The sequence below is a fragment of the Mesoplodon bidens genome, assembly GCF_964165515.1.
Source record: "Mesoplodon bidens genome assembly, chromosome: 3".
NCBI lineage: Eukaryota > Metazoa > Chordata > Mammalia > Artiodactyla > Ziphiidae > Mesoplodon > Mesoplodon bidens.
This window is the reverse complement of record NC_138178.1, coordinates 24,072,743-24,090,920: the sequence shown is the minus strand read 5'-3', so window position 1 is coordinate 24,090,920 and position 18,178 is coordinate 24,072,743. Positions and strand designations below refer to the sequence as shown.

At 43.5% G+C, this 18,178-nt stretch overlaps 1 protein-coding gene across 2 annotated transcripts in view; it reads right to left on the bottom strand.

Moving 5' to 3' along the window:
• Positions 1 to 18,178, bottom strand: part of SFMBT2 (Scm like with four mbt domains 2) — a 205,810-nt gene that overhangs the window by 180,853 nt on the left and 6,779 nt on the right. For both annotated transcript variants that reach the window (XM_081230116.1, XM_081230117.1), the window contains exon 2: positions 4,022 to 4,173. In XM_081230116.1, the coding sequence (XP_081086242.1) occupies positions 4,022 to 4,121 (100 nt within the window). In that variant the 5' untranslated portion in view covers positions 4,122 to 4,173. The remainder of the gene's footprint in view (positions 1 to 4,021; positions 4,174 to 18,178) is intronic.

The following is an 18,178-nucleotide window of genomic DNA, read 5'->3' as shown; positions in this document are numbered from 1 at the left end:
GGGGTGCTAGGGGCAGGGGAAGTGTGCTCACAGGAACACGTATGTATGAGGGTAACTTCTCCTGCAGGGACAGCCCAGCGTTTCAGAGCCTCGGGATGCTTGAGATGAAATCCTGGCTGGAACCCAAGAGCCAAGTGACTCTTGTCATCCGATGTTTCCTCATCTATAAAACGGGGCTAATAAAAGCAGCTGTCTCACTGGGCTGCAGAAGGATGAAGGGACCCAACATGTGGGAGGTACTTAAGAGAGTGCCTGCCAGACAGTTGGAACTCAGGACCACAAACCTCTCCTCGCGCACCTGCCAGCCAACTTAGAAGCAGCTGCAGGCTGTCTGTGCCTTCTCTGGTTCATCCAACACATGAATCTCACCTGGACACTTCTGGGGAAAAGAACCTTGGCACCAAGATGCCATCCAGCCCTAAGCACATCACAGCGGGTCCCAGAACCAAAGAGCCCCACAAGCGATTCCAGAACGGACACTATTTTACTGGTGAACCGGTTAAAAGGAAACTCCTAGGGAAAATAAACTACTTGAAGACTCATACTTGAGTCTGTGAACATCTCAACGTTCCAAACTAGATTCGAGTTTCTACAAGTCGGCCTCTGCTCACCACGAAGGTTTAGATCCTGCCATAAATCTGTTTCCTCTCTAGGAAATCCGTCTTGTGGCACCATCTAAATGCCTCCTCACCACACAAGGACATAGGGAAATTCCAAGGAGAAAGGGCAGGTTAGGCATATAGGGGAAAAAAAAAAAGTGAGTCAGGACCAAGATCTGAAAAATGTTAGGATCATTTAGAGGTAATTTAGAGCTACTATTTCTACTAAAGATCTTAACACCTTGGATGATGCAGGCTGCCCCACACAAGAGCAAGAACTAACCACGTGTGTCGGATAAGTTTTCCCCACGGCATACAACCCCCCGCTGAAGATGTACCAAACCTGAAGCTCATGCTTCCCCAGTCATGGAATCACCCCAAAAGAAAGTCAGTACAAATAATATTCCCGACACCGTATTATCATTAATGGGTTCAGGATCTACTCATGCTTGAGTTATACCGCAGCTGCAAGAAAATGAAAACTCAACACACGGTTGGCTTTGAGACAGCTTTGAAAACACACTGCTGAAAACAACGCAGTAACAGGCACCAGATGTGTGCCCGACAAAAATACAATAAAAGCTCAGTGACTCCAAAAGTGGGAAGATAACCTCACTTAGCAAATGTAATAAAGACTTTTAAAAAATATATTTGTACTTAAATAAAAGTAGAATAATAAGGATGAACCTTCAGCTATGAGGCTATGTTCTCTCTGAAAGAGAATTTCCACATTTCCATTGGGAGACACAGGCTCAGCTCTGCTTTTAGGAGAAGTTTTCTCACTCCTACTTTATGTACAGAAAAACACAAGTGGGGAGAACTAAGCCAATTTTGAAACAGGTACTAACATCTTTCAACATAGTTAAGCAATTATTTCAGGGTTTTCCAGATTTTTTTGCAGATAAAAAGATAATTCAGGTACAGATATTATTTGAGAAACATAATCTAAGAAACTCAATGATACCAGGCAATCTGTAATCCTGTCATTTTCTGGTCTCATCAAAATGCAAAGACACATCTCAAAACTTTTGGATGGTAGTCAAATCGCCCAGTGACTTAATGCTCTTTTTGTTTACATGAATTCACCACAGCAAACGTTTACAATTCAGAGTGCTGAGTTGTCCTTGTATAATTTGCTGTTATGAAAATAATGCAATCCTTTCTTTTTAAAAAATTATGTTTTGGGCTTCCCTGGTGGCGCAGTGGTTGAGAGTCCGCCTGCCGATGCAGGGGACACGGGTTCGTGCCCTGGTCCGGGAAGATCCCACGTGCCGCGGAGCAGCTGGGCCCGTGAGCCATGGCCGCTGAGCCTGCGCGTCCGGAGCCTGTGCTCCGCAACGGGAGAGGCCACAACAGTGAGAGGCCCGTGTACCAGGAAAAAATAAATAAATAAATAAAAAATAAAAATAAAAAATTATCTTTTTAAAATAAACTATCATGTAAGTAGTTAGTAGTTACATTTATAAGTTCTTTGGTTAAACATGAAATTCAATCAAAGATTGCTTTTGCTTTGTTTGGGATTTCTTACAAGGAGAAATATTTTAGTGCAAATTCACATGACCTAAATACTTTACGTCATGCACTTTTCTGAAAGATTCCTTCCAGGTTTTCAAAAGGTCTTAGGGGGAGTGCGCTGGCAGTCCGGTGGTTAGGACTTGGCACTTTTACTGCCGTAGTCTGGGTTCAATCCCTGGTGGGGGAACTAAGACCCCACAAGCCTCAACGTGCAGCCGAAAAAAAAAGAAAGGGTCTTGGGAAGGGGCATCCGATGCTTGGGCAGATCCTCCTGCCCTCTCTCTCCGGGCACATGGGGGAAAATCCTATTTCCCCCACCTCCCTTGCAGTGGCAGAAACACGCAACTGGAGGCGGAGTCAAGATGGCTCTTAGGAGGACGCAGAATTCGCGTCTCCTCACAACTAGGGCACCTACCAGGCACCAGTGGGGGACCACAGACACCTAAGGGGACGGGAAGAGCCCCCCTCAGTGACCAGGTAGGATGTAGGGCCTCGGGGGAGTGAGGGGGGAGGAGAAGTGAGGCGGGACGGGGCTGGCGCCCCTGAAGGGCGGCTGGGGGAGGGGAAGGGATCCCACGCCCGACGGGGGGGGACTGGGGAACCCCTGGGAGGGTAGAGGATCAAAAGGGAGCGTGGCCAGGTTTCCCGTGCCCACCCTTAGGAACCTGCTGAGATTCCGGGCCTGACCCTCTGCCCACCGAGGCCCCCTCCACCACGTGGGTCCTGAGGGAGTGGGAAGGAGGGAAGGAGAAGCAAAAGTAAAGGCTGGAAACCCGGACCGGCACCCCTGAGGGGCGGCTGGGGGAGGGGAGGAGTTCCTACACCCAGCGGGACCCACCCATGGTTAGGGGTCCAGCGGCGACAGGGGAGACAGTGGAGGAGGGCTGCGAAGGAACGGAAGGGAACGGGGCCAGTGCTTTCCCTGTTCACTTAGGCACTGGGGAGCCTGTTGGGCTCCCGGGCCTAATCCTCTGCCCTCAGAGCCTCCCTCCTGCCGCACCCCTACACCCCCACCCAGAGCCCCACCTCTACACTCTGAGACCCCCTCCAATGCGCTGGGCCTAAACCCCAACCACACACCCTCGCCCAGGGCCCTACCTCCAAACTCCGGCACCCCACACTCCAGAGGCTGTCCTTTCAACGTGCTGCGTCTCCACTTCCGCACAGGCCCTAAGCGGAGGCCCGGCCCCAAGTCTCCCCGCTTAGGCCCCACCCCCAGGGCCTTTTCCAGCTCCGCGGGTCCTGAGCCAAGGCCCCGCCCTCCCAACGCTGCCCCCACACGCATAGGTCCATCCCCACCCTAAACTGTGTCTTTTGAGTGTTTCTATTTTGTAAATAAGTTCATTTGTACTATTTTTAATGCTACATACAAGTGATATCATATGATATTTGTTTTTCTCTGACTTACTTAACTTTGTATGATAATCTTCAGGTCCACCCATGTTGCTGCAAATGGCATTATTTCATTCTTTTTTGTGGCTGAGTAATATTCCACTGTATATATGTACCACATCTCCTTTACCCATTCATCTGTCAATGGACATTTAGGTTGCTTCCACGTCTTGGCTATTGTAAATAGTGCTGCTGTGAACATTAGGGTGCATGTATCTTTTCGAATTATAGTTTTGTCTGGATATATGGCCAGGAGTGGGATTGCAGGATCATAAAGCCATTGAGTTTTTGAAGTGATGGGTCACCTCAATATAATGTAGCCCACTGTGCCCAGTATTTCTAACCAAATTTTGCATACCTTTCGAGCTGCTATATGCTTATAAACGTGCCCGCAAATCCCAGGAACAGGCAGTATGTGAGGTCTAGAATGCTGCCCCAATATTTTCTAAACATTTTCAGGAAGATATTGGTCAAAACATCAAAAGGCCAAATGCATTTAGAAAACAAAATCGCACCTGACTCAAGATCTCCGTTACGGTCAGCTGAGCTCTGATGTTTTTCCAAGGGTGAAGACGAAGGGTCTTGCATGCTAGAAACGGACATGCTGTTCTCCATTCTTAACAACTATGGATCGTCCTCTCTTAATTCATCCTGAAGGAAGAGTTACCTAAGGGCAACCAACAACAACAGAAATCAGAGCACTGTAATTGTATTCACTCGTTTTTCAACTCTCCAAAAATAACGGTGTCCCATCAGAGCTGCTACCATTTCATTACAACAGGCAAAATGCAATGTCATGTAACAGAAAATACCAGGACTGAAGACTAAAGAGCACATATCCACACAAGGTCAACAACAAGGTCACAGCACAGCAGAAGCAGCCACTTTCTACAGGTCATCATCACCACTAAGATGGACACATTTTTCACCAATAAATAGAATCGATGTGCCAACCCCCAATCTACCTTGGCAGCGTTGGCAAGACACTCCACCACCCTGCTTCTCCCTCCTCTCTCGCTGGATGCTGTGAAGCAGGAACGCGCCCCCCACCCCAGCATCCCCACACACAGGTAAGGTGTCCGCGGTCTCACAGGTGATTCATTACCAAAACCAGTTAAAGAATCAATGCTTGCAAATAACGTGCTTTTTGACCAACTGGACTTTTCCTGTAATAACATGGCTATTTCACACTTACATTCTGATAGAGTGGGTGGAAAAACAGGTAAAATTACAGCTGGTTCTCACAGAACTCTACGATCTAGTTTGTGTACATCACAGCCCATAAAATACCCAGACACAGTCATTACTAAGGGTCAGCCACTCAGGACTGGTTTGCCAAAATAAGGACCCGATTCCTGCATTTCACTCTGCAGGTGGGAGTAGGCACTGCAGGGTTTCATTTCAGGAAGGGAAATGATCAGGTTTGTTTCAGAAAAATCATTTGGGCAGCTGCACACCAGACAGATGGACAGATAAGGGGAGGCTGAATGGAAACAGACGAAAAACAGAAACGTGCCAACTGGTAGGGCATCCCATGATTAAGACAAAAACTGAGAAATTACTACATAGTAGTTTGTAGCTCTTCATCCTCTACCCCATCCCCTCTCCCCACTGGAAACCACTGGTTTGTTCTCTACATCTGTGAGTCTCCTTCTATTTTGTTGTATCACTTTGTCTATTATATTTTTTTAGATTCCATATATAAGTGATAACATACAGTATTTGTCTTTCTCTGTCTGACATATTTCACTAAGCATAATACTCTCCAGGTCCACCCATGTTGTTGCAAATAGCAAAATATCATTCTTTTTCATGGCTGAGTAATATTCCATTATATATCTATTTTAAAGCCATATGTGGCTAGCAGCTGCCGTAGTGAACAGCTAGACCACTGCCTAGGCAGGCAGGAGTTTATTATATTTGAGTTTGGAATATGTCCTAAATCATCACCAATTCTTAGCTCTCTTGAAGGTTGTAGTACAGCGAGCTAGTTAAAAGAGAACATAGGAATTTTAAAACCTAAGGAACTTCGAAAGGAGACTGAGCAGTTTCTCCATAATATTCCACAAATCTTTCATCACAATCTTCCTAATGTAGTAGGCTTTCAGTGAATGTGCTGGCTTTCATCAATTTCAAAAGAGGAATAGTCTTAGCAGCTAAGTTATGTCATACTATTATTGCTTTTTTCATTCATTTACAAATTCAAGAAAATCATTCCACCTCAAAATGTAACCAGGCAGAAAGTTTTACTTCAAGGAAAAATCTATAAACCTAACTATTAGTAAATCAGTCAAGCCCTTATTAAAGGAGGAAAAAAGTTTGCTTTTTTCAAGTTTTTAAGATTCCTATTGATTCAACTCTATCCATCTGCCTCTAACTAGATACTATAAAAAGGTAATCGGTGACTATAAAATAAGATCAATTTAAATGCACCAGACCCATCATTTTAAATAGAAGTCAAAAGCAATGACATAAATACCAAAAACCCACATTATCCTGTAAGGGCAAGTGACAAGGCTCTGTGTACCCCCAGGTTGCAAAATGTATTTATTTTGGCAAATGACATGTCACCGTTTGCTTTCTTGGCAATGTTTACTTTTTGCCTTCTCATAAAAGGTATACAACTTTGTACTCTCTTTAGAAGCCTTGCAAAATAAAATTACAAGGGAACAAAGTAAAATCACTTGTAATTCTAACACCCAGGGATAATCTCTTTTATTTTTATAGTATCTCCTCCTGATAGCTTCTCTGTGGGTTGTTGTTGTTTGTTTTTTACTTCACATGGAATTTAGAATTTTAATTCATTTTCCATTTAAACATCACATAGAAAGCATTTTCCCCACATCATTAAAATTCTTTGAAAACATGACTTGAAATGATTGTATGACTTTTATTATAATATGAACAGGTTATTTATTTACCATTCCCCTACTGCTGGCCATTAAGTTGTTTTTTTATCTTTCACCATTATGAACACTGTACTATGCATTCTCACATACCTCACATCCTTCCCACATTTTAACTTTGTTGGTATTTTTTATGGATTTTTAAGAGCTCTACGTATCTTATCCCCCAAAACTCTTGCAGATATTTTCCCCAATTCTCCCTTTAGTGGGTCCTTCTTATATACGTACAGAACGTGAGCTGTTTTTTTTAACTTAGTCCAATCCATAATTGACGTTATTTCTTCTAAAAACTGTATTCCTAAAATGTCCTCCCCCATTGTAAGATACCAGAAGTTTAACTTCCCTAGGGTTTCAAGTTTTACATTTACCTTTTTAACATATGTCCCCATATGTTTATGCTCAAGTGCTTTGTGCGGTGCAGTTCTGAGCTGACCACCTCCCGTAGTTAATAATCCATTCCTACCCCATTGGGTTTTTAATACCCTGTTTTTACCATCCATGAAACTCTTACACGTACAAGACTGTGTTTCTATGCACCAAATTTTCCTTTAATTTTGAGAAAAGTCAGCAAAATAGGAACTATGACTACTGTTTATACATTCCCCCATCCTTAGTTCAGCAATCACTGAACTTGGGGCCATTTGAGGTAGGTTTATAAAGGGGTGACAAAGGTTTTGCATGGCCTGGGAACCCAGACTCACGGCTTGATCATCACACGGCATTCTGTGCACAGAATGTACCAGAACCTGCACACAGGTAGAAATGACTGTGCACCAGAGGCTGTTAAACGTCTCCCACCCCAAGTTTCCATTTCCTCTTTTGTCTGCAGGGAGGACTAACTAGTTAACCAAAATAAACACTGCCGGGCCATCCTCGAAGTTGCATGTGGTCGCACCACTCTGTTCTGGCCAGTGGGAAGTTTGCGGAGTGAATGAATTCAACCAGAAGGTCACACCCTTTGGTGGAGGGGTGGGCCTTTACCAGTCACCCCCAGAGCCACCTGAGATCACGCAGAGGAAGGCCCCACTGATGGCAGAGCTTGGTTCTTCCATCAGCTGCAGACGATTACTTCAAGAGAAATAAGCTTCTATCTTGTTTACACGGCTCTATCTGACGGTCCCTGATACACAGCCAATCCCAAATCTCAGCAAATACACCCGAGAAAGACCATGCTCCTTTGTAATAAGCTTGTAATTAGGATGCTTGGATTGTACTCTAGAACTCAGAGTGTTCTCTAAGTTTTTCATCAATAATGCCAAAGGCTGCCTCTGGTTTATTCCGCATCACCCCCCCCCAAAAAAGTCACAGTTCACATTAAATCCTGACCAAGGTGCTTAAACCTCGAGGAGAACGAGGTCTGTAGGAAATGAAAAAGGATCCCCACGCAATGGGGACTCACCCCCATGAGTCTAACTTCTAAAGAAGTCGGGGGTCAGCATTGTCTTTAATGTCATCGACTATTTCAGTGGTTCTCAAAATTTAAGGAACAGCAGAATCCCCCGGAGGGCGTATCAAAACTCAGACTGTTGGGCCCCCTGCCCAGAGCTTCTGCTTCAGTAGATCTGGGATAATGCCTAGTCATCTGGTATCTCTAATCACGTGATGCTGATTGCTGCTGGTCCAAGGACCACACTCTAAGAACCACTGCTTTATTAAAGGAAGATTTTTGCCTGGGTTGTTTAAAGAGAGAAAAATAGTTCCTCATCAAAATATATCTATCATAAGTACAGAAGAGAACATAATATTTCTGCAAAGTCATTTAAACGTGGGGAGAGGAAGATTGGGTTTTGTAGAAATGGTTTTGCATTAAATAATGTGCATGAGTTTTGCATTATAAATCATTTTCCTTATAGAATACCTGTTCTTTGAATTCCATTGTTTTGCATAGTCAAGATTTGCTTTACCATCTGCCTGAAGTCAGGTGAGCTTGCTGTCCGTAAAAGTTCGATAAGAGTTACAGTACCAAGAACTTACTGTGTTGATTGTTCGTGGCAGAGCCATTCTCTTCATGCAGCCAAGGATCTGGGCAAATTCTTTTTTCCCAGCCTCAGTTTTCTCAAAAGTCGAGAGAAGATTAGATCACATCATCTCTAGGAACTCTCTGTGTTAGGTCCCTCATTCCTAGCAGATATTTTCCCCAGCTTTACTGAGATATAATAGACTAGCAGATGATTTTTTATATCAGTTATGTCTGCATATAATTTCAAAAGCCAAACATTCTACAAGGCTTGTACATGATGCACCCCTCCTAAAAAAAAAAAAAAAGAAACAGCAGTCTCTTGCCCTCTCCTCCTTGAGTCAGTCACTTCCAACTCTTTCAGCGGATTGTTCTGGCATTCATCTCATCTCTGAATAACAGCTTACTTATTAATTGTTCAGTTTTTGTCTTTATCAGGTGATACTCTACCACTCACATCACCTCTGTCTCTCTTTTCATATGTGTATGTGTGTGTGTGTATACATATATAAATATACATCCTCCTAATAGGTATGGTCCCATTACTATGGCTCTATAAATACATTACAGCAGATCCATGTGGTGTACTATGATTACTTTTTCTTTCTCACACAAGTTTTCCCTGGAGTTAATGATGGCCTTGTTTTTTCCATGACCTTAGCTTTCTACATACTTTTCACCCTTTCAAGGTCAATTTTTCCATTAACTGTCTAAATCTCTCGATAAACTGAGATATATAGGTATTTTCTTAATTTCATCTTGAAGTAATTTCTACCAAGGCTTTCTGTTCTGCTCTAATCTAGACTAACTGCCTTCTATGCCTGGTAGCAGGTGTTATCCTGAGATCTTGCTTCACTTCTTTTATGAGATTCTCCTCTTATTCTGTGTCCCAGGTCTTCCTCACTTGGTTTTCTCCCACCTTTTGATGGAGCACATTCTTCAAAAGGTTCCTAAGAAAGGATTTAGTAGAAGCATGTGCAGCCTTGCATAAAAATGTCTTTAACCAGTTCTCATGTTTTAACCCATAGTTTAGGTGGGTGAAACATATTCTTTACCATATGATCCATCCCACTCCTCAAGCATATATCTGGAAAAGACAACACTCTAATTTGGAAAAGATACATGTACCCCAATGTTCATGGCAGCACTATTTACAATAGCCAAGACACGGAAGCAGCCTCAATGTCCATCGACAGATGAATGGATAATGGAGATGTGGTACATATATACAATGGAATACTACTCAGCCACAAAAAGAAAATGAAATTATGCCATTTGCAGCAATATGAATGGACCCAGTGACTATCACACTATATGAAGTCAGAAAGAGAAAGGAAAATATCGTATATGATATATATATCACTTCATATATATCACTTATGGATTCCAAAATGTGGAATTTTAAAAAATGATGCAAATGAACTTATTTACAAAACAGAAACAGACTCACAGACATAGAAAAAAAACTTACGGTTATCAAAGGGGAAGCAGGGTGAGAGAGAAATTAGGAGTTTGGGATTAACAGATACACACCACTATATACAAAATAGATAAACCACAAGGACCTACTGTATAGCACAGGGAAGTATATTCAATATCCTGTGATAATCTATAATGGAAAAGAATCTTAAAATATATATAAATATATATGAATCGCTTTGCTGTACACCTGAAACTAACACAACACTGTAATCACCTAGATGTCAATTAAAAATCCTAAACTGGAAAAACATCCTCTCTTAGAATTTTGAGGGTTCCCCACATTGTCTTCCAGCTTCCACTGTTGAGAAATCTGGTCCCATCCTAATTACCAGATCCTCTGATGTTCTGAAATTTCACAATGAGGTACCAAATGGTAATCTACTTGTGGCTTGCAGGGCTCTGAATGACTTCCTTCAAGATTGGAAACTGTTCTTCAGTTCCAGGATATTTCCTGGAATTACTGCCAATTTCCTCCCCTCCGTTTTCTCTGTTCTTTCATTCTAATATTCATTCCAATGTTGAATCTCGTTAATCTCCCTCATTTTCCCTTTTATGCCCCTTTACTCTTTAATCTACCATCTAGGGCATTTCCTTGAATTCCTCTTCTAGCTCTTCTATGGAGTTTTACAATCTAATTTCAAGAGGCTCTTTTTAACTCTTTGAATATTCCCTTTTTCCATCCTACCTTGTTCCATAGATGTAAAATCTTCTATTATATCCCTGAGGCCATTCATGATTTTTTTTTTTTTGTAAGATGTTTCATCTCTCCTTTGTAAGAGCAGGTATTTTTCTCCCTTGGTTAGTTTTGGTCTCTACTGTTTTATATTAGCTGCTTTCCTCAGAAGTCTGGTAATACTTTGTGGTTTCTCATGTTTATAAGTGGGAAGTGAAAAGGCTGACTGGCATCTCAGTTCACAGGGGTGAAGACTGTACACCTTAGGAACCACTGCACAGAGACCCAGCTGTGTCCTTCCCAAAGGAAACCCCAATGTGTCTTTAAGTCTTTGCTCTTAGGTTGGTCAAATTACACAGAAAAGGATTCTCCCATGTGCTAACACGAGGGCTGGGGTGGGGGTGGGGGTCTCCCACCTACTGACACTGGTTTAGAAGGGAACATCCCAGAAACACAGTCATTTTCTTCCCTGCAGTGTAGGCTCTAAGAAACAAGATCTCCCTCCTAAATCCACAGCAATAAAAAGCTGTGCAGCCCCAATTTCAGATCTCCAGACGTGTGTCAATAAATTTTCTCCTTTCCCTAAGCTAGTGCTAGTACCCCATTTTTCTCCTTGATTTCTTTATTAGACGTGATAAATGTTAAACTATCATTGTGCAACTAGACTTTGAAATCAAAGTTCTCAGAGTTCAGGTGAAAAAGTGAAACTTTACATTGGATTAATGAAGATACCTTAGCATTAGAAATCATTCTTCTCTCCATTCATCAAAAGGCAAGGTCCAGGGGCTTCCCTGGTGGCGCAGTGGTTGAGAGTCCGCCTGCCGATGCAGGGGACACGGGTTCGTGCCCCGGTCTGGGAAGATCCCACGTGCCGCGGAGCGGCTGGGCCCGTGAGCCATGGCCGCTGAGCCTGCGCATCCGGAGCCTGTGCTCCGCAATGGGAGAGGCCACGACAGTGAGAGGCCCGCGTACCGCAAAAAAATTAAAAAATTAAAACATTAAAAAAAAAAAAAAGGCAAGGTCCAAAGGCGTACTACTCAGAAGGACTCACTCCAGGGAGCATTATCGTAATAGCAATAAAAGAAATGTTGCGTTTCTTTTCAAGTTACCCAATTATCCAGTCCTTTCAAAGGGACCTGCCTTAAACTAGTTCAAGGACCGGGCAATTTTCCTACCGATGAACATGCTTACAATTTCAAGCTTGCTACTCAGAAACGGGAAAAAATGTTTGCAGTTGTTTTGTTTTTTATGTGACTCTGAAGAGAGACTCTTCCCCAAACTGAAAAGTAAAAGTGAAGGCCTAAACTAAAAGCTTATGGAATTCCAGACATACTCTAGCTGCCCTTGGAAATCTAGCATGTCTAAATCACAGAGAAAACTGCCTCATTTCACACTCCAGGAATTTCAAACTGAGCACAGGACACCTAATCTGAGCTAAGACCTTTCCAAACATTTCCATCAAAATGGAAAATCTCAGAGGATTCTGAAGGATGCACAACCCAAGTTGTGACCCAAACCTGATCTCTGAAAATCACTGCTTCCATTTCCCTAAGAAGCAACATGCAAATAACAGCCTGGGATCACAAGAGTATCTGCAAGTACGATACTTGTAAATGGCTTTGAAGATGCAAAGAGGGGTTAAGCGCCCAGGCACTTATCAAGGAAGGCTTCCTTCTATTGACACGCACCGTGTCACGCAGATCACTCTGTTAATAACGCATGATGAAGCCCAGCTCTCCCCACTCTCACCAGCCAATACAGCCTCTCTCAGAAGAGACGGGCCTTCCTGATTCCATCATCGAGGGAGACGAACTGATTCTCTGGGGCAGAAGATGCATGGAATTTTGCCATCCACCATATGCTCCGAGCTTGATTTACCTTGATTAGGGCCACAATCTCCTGGCCGTTCTGCAATTGGTTTTCACTCTAAATAGATTGAAATCTGACACAAACTGCTGCCCCAGCATAAGAAATGCTAATTTTTCACATCCCGATTCATACCTCCGTCCTAGGAAATAAGATATGTAGGGGATAGGAGGAGGTTAAGGAATAAATACCAGGGTTGGCGGTGGCCTACGATTCCCACAATAGCAAATTGTGTCTTCTGATTCATGGTTTGTCACCTCTTAACCTCCCAACCAAACGGCAAGTGTAGCGCTCCAGACTGAGCAAAATCGGTCGTTCAAAAGCGGGCATGCGAAAAATGAGAAAATTGAGCCTTCCAAGTTACTCGCTCAAGAGAAGAGAACACCTAATCAAACTGCAGACTAGCTGTGCCCCATCCTGGAAGTTCATTTATTTATTTATTAACTGTTTACCTATGAATTATTTATGTATGATTCACTACTTATTTACTGTCAAGACGGCAGAGGCCTTGAAAGACCCAATTAAATCTACAGTACAATCAGTCTTTGCATCAAGGTAGTGATACAGGGTTTCTTACACCAGAAATTTACTTCCAAGCCACAGAGGTAAACACCAACCTTAGGTTAGCTTATGACTGACATGAAATACTTGACACAGAAGAGCCTGGTTGTAGGACCTTATCAAAGAAGCATGATGTTTCAGGATTAATGCAGACATTTAGTGCTAACATCTTGGACAAACTCCAAACATAGGACTTCCCCGTCACCTACAAATATTAAGAGGAATGAATTAGAGCATCGATTCAAGGCTGTAACAAAGCTAAGTAACCTCGTATTCTACAGGAGAATTGCATCTCACATTACACACGTGTGCATATGAGTCATTTTAGGGAAGCTAGCCCATGTGTTGTATGTACAGTCATGAGAACTCAAGAAGTAAAGAAATCTTACAAAGGACCCTTCTGTAAGCTAGACATGCATAGATAACATCTAATCGTCAGTATCTAATTTTCTGAGGGGATTTTTATGAATCAGATGACTTCGAGCAAGACGGATGCAGAGCAGTGATGCTTTGGGGATACCACGCAGTCATCCTGCCGTCAACTAAGACACCGACGATTAAAAGTACCAATCAGGACTCTGCAAGCCCACCTCTGAAGGATGCAGCCAGAGAGTCACCGCGGCCTGCAGGGTTCTGCAACAGAGCTGAGGATTCCTAAAAGAACTGAAGAGCATTTCAGGTGCTGACTTTAAGCCATAGATACATATGCATAAAACTGGGCACCAATCACATGGTATCAGTGATATCATTTAAATGCAGAAAGGAAATGTACTAGAGTAATAAGATAGTAAATAATAAGATAGTAATAAGTGGAGCCCATCCAACTGCAAATCATGCAAAGTCAAGAAAAACACCCTAATTTACTTTGGTTATAAAGAACTTGGGAAATGTAACAAACCCTACCAAAGAGTGCAGAAGATCTGGTTTTACCCCACAATGTAACCATCACTTAGCAGAATGTACTCTTGGCCTTTTTAACTGCAACAACAAGCAACACTGTTCTCATCTGCAAAACACAGGGACTGTTCTAGAAGCCTCCTAAAGTCGCCCCTCCCACTCAAACATTTCAGGAAATCTGGGTTTTCCCAGACCTTCCTGGTTAAAAGTGTATGTAGTAGGAGAGAACAATATAGCATCCGCTCCAACGGAATAAAGACTCAAAAAAGGAAATAGTCACCATGGTCTAAACTGGATCCCAAAAGCTTTCGCAAAAGAGGGGGGTCGGGTCCCCAATGCCCAGCTGGCTCCTCAAAGTGTACAATCTGCTACACTGCCCAAAGCCGCTCCAGTTCACAGTGCAGGGGTGAAAAGGGGAAGAGGGCAGTCTGCATTTTGCAGCTGGCTGGGAAGAATAAAGCATATTTAAGTTAAAGTTTTAAAGACAATAAATGACAAGGACCAAAACTCAAGGCTCCAAACATTCTGTTACCCCACTTAGAGCCACTCTCTGGCCTCCAAGCAGAACATCAAAAAGCACAGAAAACCAGGGCTGGTAGGTTTGATTCCAGAGTTGGCTGTTCTTAGTAACAGTGCTGTGGACTGCTGGAGACCAAGGCAGAGGGGAGCAGAGAAAAACGAGTTGCTCCATAACCATTAGCCTTTATTAAAATGATGGCACCCTGGGGCTTCCCTGGTGGTGCAGTGGTTGAGAGTCCGCCTGTCGATGCAGGGGACGCGGGTTCGTGCCCCGGTCCGGGAAGATCCCACATGCCGCGGAGCGGCTGGGCCCGTGAGCCATGGCCGCTGAGCTTGCGCATCCGGAGCCTGTGCTCCACAACGGGAGAGGCCACAACAGTGAGAGGCCCTCGTACAGAAAAAAAAAAAAAAAAAAAAAAAATGATGGCACCCGGGGGGTGGGATGAACTGGGAGATTGGAGTTGACATATATACCCGAATATGTATAAAATAGGTAACTAATAAGAACCTGCTATATAGCACATGGAACTCCACTTTGCTGCACAGTAAAAACTAACACAACATTGTAAAACAACTATACCCCAATAAAAAGTAAATAAATAAATGATGGCATCCAGCTGTTCACATCTCCTTCCCTGAAATCAGGGGAGCACATCTGGCAGGGGTTCAATCCATTAGGCGTGTGGCCCTGAAGGATCTTGGAAATTGTCAGCTTCAGTATGAAGCATCACCAGCTATGTTCTGCATAACTTTCTTTTCTGTTTCGTTAGCACACTGAGATTAATGCTTCTTGGAAGACTCTGGGCCTGGCTGACAGACCCCTCCCAGAACTCTACTCAGCTAGAAGAGCCCTCTCCCTGTCACCTGCCACTGGATAAATATCTGAAAAATCAGCCCCCAAAAACACAAAAAACAAAAATCAAAAAACCTGGGAGGTAAGTCTCTCCAACACACATCTTTTTATCTTCTGGGGCTTTAAAAAGCCTCTTCTTAATTAGGCCACGTGGAAAATTAAGGCTGAGAACTGAGAATAAGATGGACAAAGACAAAATATGCAGGATGAGGCCTGCAGCATTCAAAAAGGACCAAAATCAGGCTGACGGGTCGGTGGAAATCTTAGCAAATCGATCTGGGCAAAATGAGCAAAACAGGGTCCAACCATTAGCCTGCAACAAACAGCTAGAGGTTGGGGTTGTGATTCTACACCTGTGGTTTGTATGTTTACAAATAAAAGATGATGCATTATGAAAGAATAACTATGGGGCTTCCCTGGTGGTGCAGTGGTTGAGAGTCCGCCTGCCGATGCAGGGGACACGGGTTCGTGCCCCGGTCCGCGAGGATCCCACATGCCACGGAGCGGCTGGGCCCGTGAGCCATGGCCGTCGAGCCTGCGCGTCCGGAGCCTGTGCTCCGCGACGGGAGAGGCCACAGCAATGAGAGGCCAGTGTACCGCAAAAAATAAAAAAAAAGAATAACTATGATTAGAAGCAGATGAACTTTAACCTAGTGAGTTAATATCAACCATGATGTTAATTAAGAAAACACGTGGGATGCCTGGAACAGTAAACTTCTGCACTCTGGATTTCTTAACATCATCTTCAAGACCTCTGTCCTCCGGTTCACAAAAACACAGGTTAACCCTCTCCAGATAAACCCTCACCTCCCCCCAACCCCCCCACATACCTTCATTCTAAGGCTGCCCTTGTCCACTTCTCTGCCCTTAGAAAGGCAGTGTCTTCCCTACAGAAATGTATGCAAACACCAGAGGAATCCAACCGAAATTTTGGCACTGTGCTTTTCCCTCCATCCCCCTAGATTTTTCTACCACTCCACTCTTTTTTGTTGTTGTCATTGGCCGAGAGACACGCAGGATCTTATAGTTCCCAGACCAGGGATCGAACCCGCGGCCCCTGCAGTGGAAGCACAGAGCCTTACCCACTGGACCAAGGTCGCATGAAAAGCTCTGAACCAGAACTGGGGTTTCTAAATTCCCAAGACTGGTTCACTCTAACCATCCGGCCATAGTGTATTCACACCATCTTTAGTGCACTTTCTAAAATAATGCCAAAGCCACTTTCTATGAAAATCCAGCAACTTTGAGTTGGCAGAACTTGACTTTTAAGGAAGTGAAATCAACTTCCACTCACACAGGGTAAGTGGAGCTGGCTTTCAGCTGTCAGCTTCAAGCGTGAGGTCAACTCACCCCTGGAGGAGCCTGCAAGGAGCTGATGACCCAGGAGCAAAGAGAAGCAGAGTTGACCTAGACGTCCCAGGGAGAACAGCTTTGGGGTTTTATCTTCAGTTTCATACCACAGAAGAAAATAATCCAATAAAACATCAAGAACTTCAGTAGAATCTAGGAGACTGTGCTCACGAGTGGCCAATGCTACTTAGAAGGGAAAATTAGTACTTCCTTCCCCAGCTTTCCATGCTGTCTGATTTCCACTCTCCACTACTTCCGCGACTTGAGAATTTTTAAACTTATTCTCACCCTCATTAGTGAGTAGTGTCTTTCAGAGAGGAGGGGGGAAGAAAACAGACTTATATTAAAGCCAATTTTTTTTTTTTTGGCCGCGCCATGTGGCTTGTGGGATCTTAGTTCCCTGACCAGAAATTGAACCCAGGCCACGGCAGGGAAAGCACCGAGTCCTAACCACTGAACCACCAGGGAATTCCCAATTATTTTTCAAATCAAGATGAAATTTCAGAAATTCAACACTTTCCAAAGCTTTAATGATCAAATCACGTGACTGTGAACAACATTCTTTCCCACCCCAGGAACACCACGTAATTTCACTTCAAACTTTAAAAACAGTGACTTAAGCTCTGTTCTCCCATGACCGTCTGAACTGAATGCAAAAGGAAAATGCTCTAGTCTTACTCTGTTTCAATAAAATATTTTAAGAAAAACAAACCTATTTGTGTGGCCCTGTATAACCTCCCCAAAGATTCAATAAATGACCGATAAAGATACCAGCACTCACCTATGATGATTAAATAAGCTAATGCACTTAAATTGCTAGGCTGTGTCTCACACAGAGCAGATAATCAATATACACAGTTTCAAGACAGTTTAAGACTAGGATTCAAATCCGCACTCTCTCTCTTGCTCAAACTTGCTAGCAAGTGACTCAGGCTCCCTTTCCATCTCCCCATGTGCAAAATGGGGGTGACAACACTCATAAAATAGAGGATATACAAATACAAACAATTTGAAGAGTGGCTGGCAAATAGTAGATGCTTAAATAAGTAGTTACTTTTTTTTTTTTTTTTGCGTTACGCGGGCCTCTCACTGTTGTGGCCTCTCCCGTTGCAGAGCACAGGCTCCGGACGCGCAGGCTCAATGGCCATGGCTCACGGGCCCAGCGGCTCCGCGGCATGTGGGATCTTCCCGGACCGGGGCGCGAACCCGCGTCCCCTGCATCGGCAGGCGGACTCTCAACCACTGCGCCACCAGGGAAGCCCAGTAGTTACTATTTTTTTAGTATTATTCGGAGTAAACAGATAATTCCAAATCAGAGTAATCCCACAACCCTTTCAAATCCAAATGTGTGGTTTTTCAGTGAGCACCTGTTTGAATTATCTTTTGCATGAGACTTTGTAGGAACTTGCACTTGGAATTTCAGATGCTCGCATTGTACCTGAAAGTGACTGAGTTCATAAATTCAGTTTTGAATGAAACAGAAAAAAAACAACTTGCCCAATTTAGGAGAAAGGATGCTTAAATAACTTTATAAGGTATCTTTTCTCAGCCAATACAACTGCAGGGGGAAAAATATCACAGGATACAAATCTGTCCCACCTTCCCCCG